At 39.5% G+C, this 13,878-nt stretch overlaps 1 protein-coding gene across 2 annotated transcripts in view; it reads right to left on the bottom strand.

Moving 5' to 3' along the window:
• LOC306973889 (cell adhesion molecule CEACAM5) overlaps positions 1-13,878 on the bottom strand; it is a 270,429-nt gene that overhangs the window by 36,891 nt on the left and 219,660 nt on the right. Inside the window, exon 2 of one of the 2 annotated variants that reach the window (XM_079570963.1) lies at positions 12,655-12,981. The exons of the other annotated variant lie outside the window; for it this stretch is intronic. Within the exon in view, the coding sequence (XP_079427089.1) occupies positions 12,655-12,981 (327 nt within the window). The remainder of the gene's footprint in view (positions 1-12,654; positions 12,982-13,878) is intronic. 2 annotated transcript variants of the gene reach the window in all.

Below are 13,878 nucleotides of genomic sequence, written 5' to 3'. Positions count from 1 at the left end.
GTTAAGAAGTTGTTGGGCATTTGTCCTGGATTATTTCACTTGTTCTGAGATGTTTCTGACTCGTTTCGATACATTTCGTCCTTGTTTCAGGTCATTTTCTTTACCAATGGGGAAAGAAAATTGGTCTTTTCTCATTGGCAATTTTACTTTCTTATTTCAAGCGAGATTGACCCTAGAACTGGTCTGAAATGTCCTCAAACAAGCAAAGAAAACTTGGTCCGATCAGGAAAAGTGTCTAAATGAGTGAAAACCGCTCAAAACAAGAAACATTTCCTCAATTCAAGTCATTTAAGACAATGCTTGACATTCATATAGACATATAGTGTCCTAAACTGTGGGATGACCTTCCTTTGTCGCTCCGTAAAGCCGACTCTGTTGATTCCTTCAAAAAGCAGCTAAAGACGCTGCTTTTCAGACGAGCTTTTAGTTGACAAGGCTGTGATTGTTCCTGTAAATTATGTAATGTTTTCTGTGATCCTTTGTGAAGCACTTTGTGATTCTATCTGTGAGAGGGTCCGTTGGCGCAGACGTGTGGAGTCGCGAAAGCGCTTCTGTCAGTCTCCCCCAGGGGAAACTGAAGCTACAAACGTAGTTACCACCACTGAGTATGGAGTGAATGTACAACTGTCTCATGTAAAGCGCTTTGTGACCATGTCTGTGAAAGGCGCTGTATAAATAAAGATCTTCTTCTTCTATATAAATGAAGTTTCTTCTTCTTCTTAGGGTAGGCTACTTGACTTTATTTGTACCCATGGGTAAATTTGTCTTGCAATGAGAACTAGTCAAACATTAAAACACATTACACAAAGATAAGACATCATGTTTAAATATAAAGCTTGTAAGTGCTGCAGATGCTGACAGGATGTGCCTTTGCTAAAGAGGCAAAGATAAAAAGCCGTGTCAGGGGCCATTAGATCCTGCTTGAAAGCTTTTCTCAAAACGGTTCCTGTGGTGGTTCCATTGGCATCAAAAACCGACGCCCAGATGGAAGTGATCGAAGCTCTGAATGCAAAGGATGCTCAGTGTCTTTAACGACGTCCTCTCTCACTGTTTATCATCAGAAAGTCCAAACTGGTCTGAGGCCGAGGACTTTACTGGACCAGCTGATCCAGAGGAGCTCCCGCACCAGGCGACCAGGCAGAAGGTCAGGGTCGCTCCGATGAATGTCCGATAAAAAAGTGTCATCACAGTTTTATCTACATGAAGAAGGACAGTTTCTGAAGACAAGACCCCTGTAGGACTCCACACACTCCACCGTCCCTTTATATACGTCATGTGGGAGAGCTCGTCCTGAAGTCCATGAGCAGATCTTTTGTTTTTGCAACGTTTAAACCCCTTAACTCCCACCTGAACCGAGCACATTTTCTCCAGTTTGGCTTTACCCCAATCCAAAAGCTTCTGGGAAAAAAGCTGTGAAAATAGCAACAAAACTGAGACGAAAACAATGATGGAAATGTGAGAAAAAAGTGAGAAAACATTGACAAAAAAGTGACAAAAAATTGATGAAAAAGTGGCAAAAATGTCACAAAAAAATGACCAAAATGTAGCAAAACAATGACAAAAAAATGATAAAAAAAGTGACAAAAAATGACAAAAATGTGACAAAAACTCAACCAAAGAGTGACAAAAATTCAACAAAATGTGACAAAAATTCAACAAAAATTCAACACAAAGATGACAAAAAATTCAACCAAAATGTGACAAAAATGAAAAAAAAAACTAAAATAAAAAAAAACTAAAAAAGGTGACAAAACACAGCAACAACGCGTGGAAAAAGATCAGTTTTGTGGGTCTTAGCTTTCAAATGAGCTGTTACACAGGCCTATATAATGGCCAAAGAGGACAGAATGGTTCAGGCGGGGGGTAAGAGGTTAAAAATAACAATCAAACAAACCATGAACTAAGTCTCCATGTGTTTGTTTATGAAGCATTTTTTTTTAGGTCGACCCATTTTTTAATCCGGTTAGACTATATATAATTATGTTACAATAGAAATGAAATGAACTGCACTGTAAAACTGTCACTGTTATGTGGTTAAAGAACATGAAACATGAGCGGGGGGTCCACCGAGATCGTTTGTACCAGGGCCCAGAATTAGGTGCTTACGCCCCTGCCCCTGCACTGAGACAGTTTCAGCTGCAGAATGTGTAACATGCAGCGACACATTGGCTGTTGTCCCGGCTCTCCCTCGCGGGCGCTCCCGGGCGCTCCCTGCTCGGGCTGGGGGATGGTTTACACACGGCGCTGCTGCTGCTGTTGTTGTTTTCGCCCGCGGCTCGTCTCCCTGTGACTGAACAACATTTGAATGAGAGCGTTTGACAGGCCGCTCTCCGGAACCGGCTCGACTCGTTCTCCGCTCCGGAGTTGAGCAACGGTGGGCGGAGCCTAAAACCCGCCCTGAAAAAACCTCCCGAAGAACTCCTGACTTTCAAAGAATGTGTGACAAAGACCAACCGACATTTTACAGTAGCTTTGGAGGGTGAAGACATTCTGACGAAGGGCTGGAACACCTGAATGGCCTCCAGACTTTTACACCACCACATGGGGAAGATAAAACAACACTTTCTGCTCCACTACATGTATAAAAAAGCCTCCAAAGGAATTGGTTTGTTTTGAGGCGAATCGCTGCATGTGACTGGGGAGAAGATTTAAATGTCAAGACATCAACTTGAAACCTTTGCTGAACATTACTGACGTAAATATGAGAAAATAATGTATTACAAGTTTTGAAGGACAGAGTTTTCTTTCGACAGCTGCCCCCTCAAACCTTTTTTTAATGCAACACAAAGCATAGGGTCCCTCACAAATGCACCTACACGACTCTTTCCCTCTGTGTGTACGCTGTGGGCGTACCTGTGCATATTTGCACGTATATATGTGGACGGTGGGTGCTCTGATGGCATCGCCGTTGCCTCTGTCGATGCGGTCGTCACCACTGCATCACTGCAGCCCATGTAGAATCAACAAATAGTGATGAAAATGAGTTTCTTTTGACTTAATAAAGGGAAAGAAAGAAAAGGGAAGAGAGAGAAAGGGGAAAAGGAAGGGAATGGCTGAGATGTATGTATGTGGATATGTGTATGTATATGTGTGTATACATGTATGTGGGTGCGTACATGTGCACGGGTGGATATGCAGATATATATACATGTATATATATATATATGTCTGCTTATATGTCTTCTCAACTATTATTAATATTAGTACTACTATTATTATTTGTTAATTTGCTTTCTATGCACTGGGTGTAAAAAAAAAAGAAGCAGATATTTGTGTTAACTCTGACACGCTAATTGTGTAAATTGTAAAAATGAAACTTATGGCACAATAAAGTAACAAAAAAGTGTTGTGTAATTCTATGTTTTCATATAAAAATACTGTGTTTTATGCATAAAAATGGCCAAAACATCTCTGTAGTACAAAACATCTCTGTAGTACCGTCATGATTCCATAAGAAATAAATGGGCAAATGCTAATGTGGCTAATAGCACACACACCAGGCAGGAGCTCCGTTGGCTCATGTGCATACTCGCGGCACTTCCTTCATTGAGGGGACTTTCCTGTGGAGGGACCTCAGAGCGAGTGTTTCTCCCCTCCTTTCAGGAGCCACGTGAGCTCCGGGTTACAGCCGCTTTACTCCATTCTACCAAAGACGACGTTAGCATTAGTGAATGTGCTGCGATTAGCCGGTTTGTTTCTTCAACGACTGCACGACAGAGATGTTTCGGCCTCACGGCGCCACCTAATGCAGGGGCGGACCGGCCGTATGTCCATTCTGGAAGAGCACAGAAGGGCCACCGGTCCCGCCTCAACCGAGCTTTACCCAAATCAAAAAGCTAAAAAGAAAAGCATCAAAAGAGCGAGAAAAAGAGGATGAAAAGTCAACTCGACAAAATGTCAACAAGTCAACAAAATGTGACAAAAATTCAGCAAAAATGTGACAAAAACTCAGCAAAAATTCAATAAAAATTCAACAAAAATGTGACAAAAATTCAACAAAAATGGGACAAAAATTCAGCAAAAATGTGACAAAAATTCAACAAAAATGTGATAAAAATTCAGCAAAAATGTGACAAAAACTCAGCAAAAATGGGACAAAAATTCAGCAAAAATGTGACAAAAATTCAACAAAAATGTGACAAAAATTCAACAAAAATGTGACAAAAACTCAGCAAAAATGTGACAAAAACTCAGCAAAAATGCAACAAAAATGTGACAAAAATTCAACAAAAAATGAAAATAATTAAAAAAATAAATAAAATATGACAAAAATGTGGCAACGTGACGAAAAGTTTCCATCACTTTTGTAGGTCTTAGCTTTCAAATGAGGCGTTGCTCTCCAGTCGAGAAGCTTTTAGATTTGGGTAAAGCCCAGTATTAAAAAAACATTCCGAAAAAAGGAATTCCGTGGAGTATGGTGTGCCACAAGGTTCAGTTTTGGGACCATTATTATTTATTATTTATATCAATGTATTAAATGTGACAAAAACTCTACAAAAAAATTACAAAAATTCAACAAAAATGTGACAAAAATTCAACAAAAATGTGACAAAAATTCAACAAAAATGTGACAAAAATTCAACAAAAATGTGACAAAAATTCAACAAAAATGTGACAAAAATTCAACAAAAATGTGACAAAAATTCAACAAAAATGTGACAAAAATTCAACAAAAAGTGACAAAAATTCAACAAAAATTCAACAAAAAATGACAAAAATGTGACAAAAATTCAACAAAAATGTGACAAAAATTCAACAAAAATGTGACAAAAATTCAACAAAAATTCAACAAAAAATGACAAAAATGTGACAAAAATGTGACAAAAATGTGACAAAAATGTGACAAAAATGTGACAAAAATTCAACAAAAAGTGACAAAAATTCAACAAAAATGTGACAAAAATTCAACAAAAAGTGACAAAAATTCAACAAAAATTCAACAAAAATGTGACAAAAATTCAACAAAAATTCAACAAAAAATGACAAAAATGTGACAAAAATGTGACAAAAATTCAACAAAAATTCAACAAAAATTCAACAAAAATGTGACAAAAGCTCAACAAAAATGAAAAAAAAAAAACATACAAAAGGTGACACAACACAGCAACAACGTGAGGAAAAAGCTCAGTTTTGTGGGTCTTAGCTTTCAAATGAGGTGCTACACAGCCAAAAGGGGACAGAATGCATCTGGTTAAGGCGGGTGGTAAGAGGTTAAAATATGTATTTGTGGAAGTGTCACAATTATGCTAATTTGGGACGGGCTGGTCAGAGTCCAGGGCTGGTTTTCAGTCCCAGTCCAGCCCCTGGTCCAATGTAATGAACTGAGGCGCTTAAAGACAGCGATTGTTCAAGATATTTCTTCAGTTCTGGCTCATTTACGCCTGTCCCGAGTGTGGAGTCTTATGGAGCGGCTAAACTGCAGATGTTTCAAAGAGTGGAATGAAAACGGCCCTAGAGTTTATGTGTATATTTCTCCCTTTCGTGCTACACGTGGACACCAAACCCGTCAGTGTTTGTGAATGAATAAGCGTGGGAAAGCCCTGTCGGAGTCTCTTCCTGGATAAATCTCCAGCTTAAGGAGGAAACTCGACCCATCTGAACCCCGGCGACTGCGAGGAGCGTCAGTTTGATCAGAGTGATGTTTGCTCTGTCTCTGCGGGGAGTTTACTGTGGTGAAAACCGCTCACCCTGTCATTTAGAGCTTCACAAACATGTTTCGAAATGCACCACATTCTCCGTTACTAGTTCAGTGGCTAAAGCATCAATCACCCCAAGCCTCAACGTAATTACAAAGTCTTTCCGAAGAATAAAACAGGACAATAAGCCACAGTGTGATACGGAATAGTTTCTCCGTGAGTGACCTGGGCGCACCCTCCGCCGTTACACGCTTAAGAACACACCGCCTTCCCTTCATTCACCTGCGCTGTTACAGTTACACAGACTCCACACAAAAGGAAAGTCCCATTTCAGAACAAGCTTTTAACCTTTGAGGACAAAGGCTGAGACGAGCCACAAAACCACAGAGCAAACTGCACCTGAGTGACTGACGTTTAACCCTTCAGACGAGAACATTTCTGTCTCACTTTGCAGAATTTGTGTGACTGGAAAAGTCGTCTGTATAAAACAATAATCAGGCTCAAAGCACGGAAGTGACTATGGTTTGGTTTAAATCGCCTTTTAGCCAAATCGCTCCGATCTTGAAAGGACGATTTAACTTTGACCTTTATTTAACCTCTTAACTCCCGCCTGAACCGAGAGGATCTTCTTCCTCACGTCATCAGATTTTTTTTCCATCATTTTTTTGTTGGGTATTCAACTCATTTTTGTCACATTTTTGTCCTTTTTTTGTGTCTTTTTTTGTCAATTTTTTGTATTTTTTTTTGTCACATTTTTATCACATTTTTGTCATTTTTTCACCAATTTTTTTGGTCATTTTTTGTTTGTTTTTGTTTGTTTGTCATTCTCCTGTACACGCGTAACATGCTGATGCAGCGCAATGTTTAATAAAAATTAAAGAAATAAAAGTGTCGCTGCTGCAGATCCAGGCTGAGCGGGCGAGACAGAGAGGCCTCGCGTTTACACCGTTCGAATGCGCAAAGTTACGAAATGTACAGGAGTTAATAGATCAGAAACTGTCACATCGGCTGTGGAGGAGTTAGAGTTGTGCAGCAGTTACAAGAAAACTGTAGCGTATTGGAACATTTGAGCTACAGCTGCAGGATTCTTGGAGCGGATGTGAGGACTATAGAACAAGTTTGTTTTGTCTGTGCGACAGTCCTAATGTATCTGTATTAGGGCTGTGCAATTAATCGAAATTTGATTACGATTTCGATTACAACAGTAAACGATTACAAAATTAGCATAATCGCAAAAAATCGATGATATTATATTTTTTCTATTTCTAATTTTTTTTCCAATTTTTAATTTTGGGATTTTTGTCTGTTTTTGCTGGATTTTTGTCACTTTTTTGATGGATTTTTGTCACTTTTTTGCTGGATTTTTGTCTTTTTTTGATGGATTTTTGTCACTTTTTTGATGGATTTTTGTCATTTTTTTGATGGATTTTTGTCACTTTTTTTGATGGATTTTTGTCTTTTTTTGCTGGATTTTTGTCACTTTTTTGATGGATTTTTGTCACTTTTTTGATGGATTTTTTTAAAGGCAACAAATAATCGTTTGAATAATCGTCATTTCAATTATGACAAAAATAATCGTGATTATTATTTTTTCAATAATCGAGCAGCCCTAATCTGTATGTATCTGTATCCTGTCTTTTACGGTGTTTTGTTAACCGTAACTAGTGTTTTGTGTTAATGGACCCCCTCGCAAACGAGATGGCACATCTCAAGAAGCATTCCATCAATAAACGTATAAACTTATAATTGGAAAAGAAAAAAAAAAGTTGCTCTGCACCCTGTGAAATGTGCTTCTTTCTTTCAGACTGAGCTGTGGCTACACAAGGAGCATCATCAGGAGGTAAAGACTGACACACGATGGAAACGTCTCCTTAAAACTCAGATCAGACCTGGTGTTGTGGCACTTGAGGCATGTGTGGTTTATTTATGGAAAACTGTTGTTGTTTTGGTGTTAGGTGAGCGCATTGATCTACTGTATCAAAGTAAACCCGTGCGTAGCCGACGCTCAAGCAGACTTTTCAATTTCACTTTTGTTTTCAATTTGACGTCGATTCTAAGGAAGACGAGGCAGCGCGATGTGAAGAGGAACATTCACATTGATAACTCTACATTTTTCAGCTGCAGTGTCTCCACATAAACGGATCCAGGAGAATCAGCGTCGGGGAGGTCAGTGACCGAGCGTGAACCGAGGAGCCTCGACACCCGCTCACTTTTCTCTTTCCGATACGGTGGTTTCCGCTCATTCCAAACGTCCCTGTTGTGAAAAAGTCCTTTCTCCCGGTGTGTGTGTGTGGACTGTGTGTGTTATCTGGGCTGTTTGTCAAAGGCAGGTCACGGCGGATTCCTCCACGGCCCGTTCATTCATTCACTCACTCTCTCTCTGCAGGATCGGCCGCTCACCAAACACGACCAAAGATAAGACTTAACCCAAAACATCCACACTGTACGAGCGCCATTTCCCCCCCGGGGGGTTTTCCAAAGAACCACCGAAAAACAAAGTCAGACACGGGTAATTACAGCCCAGAGAAGATTTCAGGATTTCAGGAAGAGTGTAGTGGTGCTAGGCTAATGCTAGGCTAGTGCATGTCTATGGTAACTAGTAGCCTGCATTAAAAACAGTCTGACCCACAGAGCACCTGAGGCAAATCACAAATAACACCAGACTAACCATAGAAATGTCTGTGTGACTGAATAATGTTTGAAATATAATCATTTTACATTTAAAAGAGCTTATATTTGAGCAGCGTCAGCTTCCTGGTTGAGTGATCTGCTCGGTTACCGGGTCTACAGTAGTTTGTTTACATTACTACACGTGGAATTCACAAAGGAGCTTTCTACAAATCCGACATGGCAACGTTTGGAGGACGAGCCATGATTATGAAGAGGTTTTTAATGCAGGCTACTAGTTACCATAGACATGCACTAGCCTAGCACTAGCCTAGCACTAGCCTAGCACCACTAAACTCTTCAAATATAAGGACATCAACAGCAATCTGGATAACTAGGAAATGAGGCCCTATGAGAACAATCTTGAAACATCCCTTTAATGCTTTCCACTGCAAAAAGTAAATATCAAGCATTGGCTTAAATGACTTGAATTGAGGAAATGTTTCTTGTTTTGAGCGGTTTTCACTCATTTAGACACTTTTCCTGATCGGACCAAGTTTGCTTTGCTTGTTTGAGGACATTTCAGACCAGTTCTAGGGTAAATCTCGCTTGAAATAAGAAAGTAAAATTGCCAATGAGATAAGACCAACTTTCTTTCCCCATTGGCAAAGAAAATGACCTGAAATAAGGACGAAATGTATCGAAACGAGTCAGAAACATCTCAGAACAAGTGAAATAATCTAAAAATGCCCAACAACTTCTTCTTCTTCTTCTCTTGGAGATGTTTATACTGATCTAGTTATATACTTTTTGCAGTATGAGATGAACTCAAGGATGAAAATGTTTAAAAAAAAGTGAGCAAAAACTGACGTAAAAGTGACAAGAAATGTATAAAAAAATGACAAAAATTTGACAAAAAAGTGAGAAAAATTTGACGAAAAAAAATGACGAAAAAAAATTACAAAAAAGTGACAAAAAATGGACCAAAAAAAATTGAAAAATTTGACAAAAAAGTGACAAAAAGGCACGAGAATTTGACAAAAATGAGATGACTGCCCAACAAAAAAAACTGATGTGAGGAAAAAGATCAATTTAGTTTTGTAGATCTTAGCTTTCAAATGAGGTGTTACACTGGCCTACAGGATTTGGGTAAAGCTGAACTGGAGAAAATGCTCTGGGTTCAGGCGGGAGTTAAGAGGTTGAACGTCTGTGTCTCACTGAGGCTTCTACACTTGTCCCGCCCTCTTTATTCAAAGGCTACTTTAAACCACCTCGTTGTGAAGTGAACATTTGAATAAACACAGAAAGCACTTAAAGCACTTCCTGTGACGTCCTCTGAAAACAACCATCGAACCTCAGCGCTTTCACCAGCTCGGGTTTTGCATAAAAGTCGTTCAGGGCGCGAGATCGCAGCGCGAGGTTAACGTGAGATGTTCAAATGATCGGTGAGAGGAGAGTTCTGTACCGCAGTCGTAGTAAAAGTACTTTGCAGTGAAGCTTCTCTAAAGTTTACTGTTCAGTGCGAGTGACTGAGCCACGCCCTTCACCGCGGCAGCTTCAGTCTGAGCTTCAGGCCGTTTCCCGCCCGATATACGACGCCGGACGACCCGGAAAAACAACTGAAGACACACGGGGAAAGCACAAAACAACTGACGAGATTGTGGAGCGAAGCTTGATTTGTTTCCCTGTGATGTGTGACTTTAGTACGAGTTGAGGATGTGGCCTGTTTGTCGTGTGAAGAAAGAGCGTCGTTTCCATCTTTGCTGATTCAAAGATGTTCCACTCGCCACTGCAAACTTCCTGTTCTTATTGTGTGGTTAGATATTCATGCAGCACTAGCTAAATGAAAAAGGGAGTAAACACTAACTGTGTGATTCATATCGAGGTGTAAACGACGCAGGGCTGAGCCAGAATCAAGGGGAAAGTTCAAACCAAAGCCGGGCCGAAACCTGTGACTCAGGTTTGTAAAGTGTAAAACAGGCGCAAACCGTTATTATTGCTTTACTTCTATGGATAAACCAAGCTGTACCACACGCCATGTCAAAAGTACAGGCTGATATTTGAGCTATCGGCCGATCTCCTGCTGAGAAAAGTCAACAAGACTTCCCGTTAAAAGTGAAAAGTAAACACTGCACTGCAAAAAGTGGATTCTAAGCAAGTGAAAAATGTCTTACTTTAAGAAATAAGTTCTGATTTTTTCCCTAAAAAGTAATAATGTTTTCCCTAGCAAAGTTTCTTGTTTTAGGAAATAAAATCTATCCATTTCTTGTTGTCTTGTTCTTTGCTAAAAAACATGTTAATTTTTCTTGTAACAAGAAAGAAAAACTTTTTGAATCTTCTTCAGCTTTAGACAAAGATACAACTCTTAATGTAAGAACTGCTTCTCACAGAGAGATAAAACATTCCATTCTTTAAAGTGGGCGGCTCGGTGGCACAGCGGTTAGAGCCTCAGCTTCACAGCTCGAAGGTCCTGGGTTCGATTCCCACCAGGACGGGGCCTTTCTGTGTGGAGCATGTTCTCCCCGTGTCTGCCACTAAAAACATGTACAATAGGTGAATCCTCCAGCAGGTGATTCTGACCATCAGCCTGGCTCCACATCATGGAGGCGGGTCTCCGAGCGCGGGAATACTTTCCTTAAATATTAATGTTTATTAAGAACATTTTGCTCAAAAATGTGTGTAATTAAGTAAAATATCCACAATTTTTCACTAAATAAGAATGTTTTCCTTTAATTATTCAATTTTCTGAGGACATTTTGCTTAATTCTAGTTATTTATTTGCTTAAATTTAGTGTTTCTTTCTTGTTTTATGATGAAAAATATTCTAGAAATAAGAATTCTCAGCAAGAAAAAAATGCTGACCCCATTGGCAGAATCTGTTCCTTAAAACAAGACAAACTGTCTTATTTTAAGAATTTGTTTCCTTGTTTTTAGTCGGGCACTTGTTGCAGCGTCGACCTCAGGGCACGATGTTGACGCTGCAGCTCATTCTGAAGCTCAGAACCTGGAGAAGGAACCACTTGAAAAAGAGCGACGATAACGTGACACAAAGGCGATGACAGATCAGTTAGGTCTTAGCTTTCAAATGACGCCTTACTCTGCCTTTAAGGCTGTAAGAAGCTTTTCCATTTGGGTAAAACTGAACTGGAGAAAAGGAAGAATTAAGGCGGGTAAAGAGGTTAAACTAACTCATCGAAGCCGGGACAGAAACTATGACTCGGTCCAAGTGTTTGTGTTTCACTTTATGAAATGACTGTTAGAGATAATATGTGTTAATCAGACACTTAATGTGAGTCGTTTATAATCATGTGACCTAAAGCCTGAGTCAAGGAGGAAATCTAATGTAGGAAAGCCCAGTCATGCTTTAGTTTATTCAGAGAAATAAAAGATGAATCTCACTCTGGAGAAAACAGGAACGTTCACTTTTTCACTCAGAGAAAGACTCTCTCAGGAAAGTCTCTTGGTTTTGGGTAATATCGAATATCGGCCGATACTCAAACCCCCAGTATCGGTATCGGAAGCAAAACAGCTGGATCGGTGCGTCTCTACAACAACAGGAATGTCCCTTTGGCCTCATAAAGCGCCCCCTGCTGTCAGAGTTCAGAGCAGACGTTTATCGATCGGCCTCTGGTCACATGGTCAGATCGGCCTCTGGTCACATGGTCAAATCGGCCGCGCTCTAACATGGCTGTAGTTCAGCCGGAGCAGGAAGCTGGACGACTGAGAGTCACAGGAGCCTCCGACCAAAGCCCTTTTTTTTTTTTTTTCCATAATTTTTTTGTTGGGTATTCAACTCATTTTTATAACTTTTTTACCTTTTTTTTTGGTCATTTTTTTGTCACATTTTTGTCATTTTTTAATCAAATTTGTGTCATTTTTTTGTCGCATTTTTGTCACATTTTTTGTCACATTTGTCATTTTTTTCGTCATTTTTCTAATCAAATTTGTGTCATTTTTGTCATTTTTTTGTCACATTTTTATCACATTTTTGTCACATTTTTGACACTTTTTGGTCACATTTTTTGTCATTTTTTTGTCAATTTTTTGTCACATTTTTGTCATTTTTTGTCACATTTTTGTCATTTTTTTTGTCACATTCTTGTCATTTTTTCATCAATTTCTTGTCAATTTCCTGTGACATTTTTGTGACATTTTTGCCACTTTTTCATAAATTTTTCGTCACTTTTTTGTCAATTTTTTCTCACTTTTTTGTCACATTTCCATCATTGTTTTCGTCTCAGTTTCGTTGCTATTTTCCAGAAGCTTTTGGATTGGGGTAACAAACTGGAGAAAATGTGCTCGGTTCAGGCGGGGGTCAAGAGGTTAACAGACCTGAGACCATCACAGAGCAGCTGTATTAGACCTGACATTAGAAACACACAGGTAAACTCTGCATGTGACCCTGACTCACCCATGACGCGCAGCTCGATCTCGCCCGCCCTGGTGTTGCCGAGCATATCGATGACGCTGATGCTGTACTCCCCGCTGTCCGCCAGCGTGAGCCCGCTGAGGGTGAGCTGCCCGTTGGTGTCCATGTCGGCGCGGCCCGTGTACGCCTCGGGGATGTTCAGGTTGGGCCCCGCTCGCGTCGCCACCGGCGTCACGTCCACCTGGTTGTTAAAGTTCCACACCATCACGGTGAACTCCGGGTCCTTCATCAGCGTCTTGAAGGTGGCGTTGCCCCCCTCCAGGGCGTCCAGGGGCCCCTCCGGGAGGATGTCCTCGGCCAGGGAGAGACCTGCGCACAGAGGCGGACTTAGATCAGACAGGATAGGGTTAAAACAGTCACACCGGCTTTACAAACAGAGCTAAAGGAAGGAGCAGAACCAGTGGAAAACATGCAGCAAGTGAAACAGGGACAAGGATCTAACCCCTTAACTCCCGCCTGAACTGAGAGCATTTTCTCCAGTTTGGCTTTACCCCAATCCAAAAGCTTCTGGAAAAAAGCTGTGGAAATAGCGACAGAACTGAGACGAAAACAATGATGGAAATGTGACAAAAAAGTGAGAAAACATTGACAAAAAAGTGAGGAAAAATTGATGAAAAAGAGGCAAAAATGTCACAAGAAATTGACAAAAAAATTGACGAAAAAATGACAAAAAGTGACAAAAAAATTACAAAAATGTAAAAAAAAATTGACGAAAAAAAGAAAAAAATATGTGACGAAACGTGACAAATAAATTACAAAAAAAATGACAAAAAATGTGACAAAAATGTGATAAAAAATTTACAAAAAAAATTACAAAAATGTGAAAAAAATGACAAAAATTTGATAAAAAATTGACGAAAAAATTAAAAAAAAAAAGTGACAAAATGTGACAAAAAAATAACAAAACTTTGGCAAAAAATGAAAAAAAAACAACACAAAAAATGTGACAAAAATATGATAAAAAATTGAATTGACGAAAAAAAGTGACAAAAAAGTTACAAAAATGAGTTGAATACCCAACAAAAAAATGATGGAACAAAAAAATCTGATGACGTGAGGGAAAATATCCTCTCGGTTCAGAGGTTAAAATAATATCGTTTGGTATTGAAAAAAATGGTTTATCTTCAGATTCAAGTTTTGATGCTGCTGGTCAAAATGTCGTCTAATGTGTATTTTTTCCAAATTTTTGCAACATTTTTTTTACTT

Source organism: Gobius niger (assembly GCF_951799975.1).
Source record: "Gobius niger genome assembly, chromosome: 14".
NCBI classification, from domain to species: Eukaryota; Metazoa; Chordata; class Actinopteri; order Gobiiformes; family Gobiidae; genus Gobius; species Gobius niger.
The sequence above is the reverse complement of the archived record's forward strand: the minus strand, read 5'-3'. Positions and strand labels throughout refer to the sequence as shown.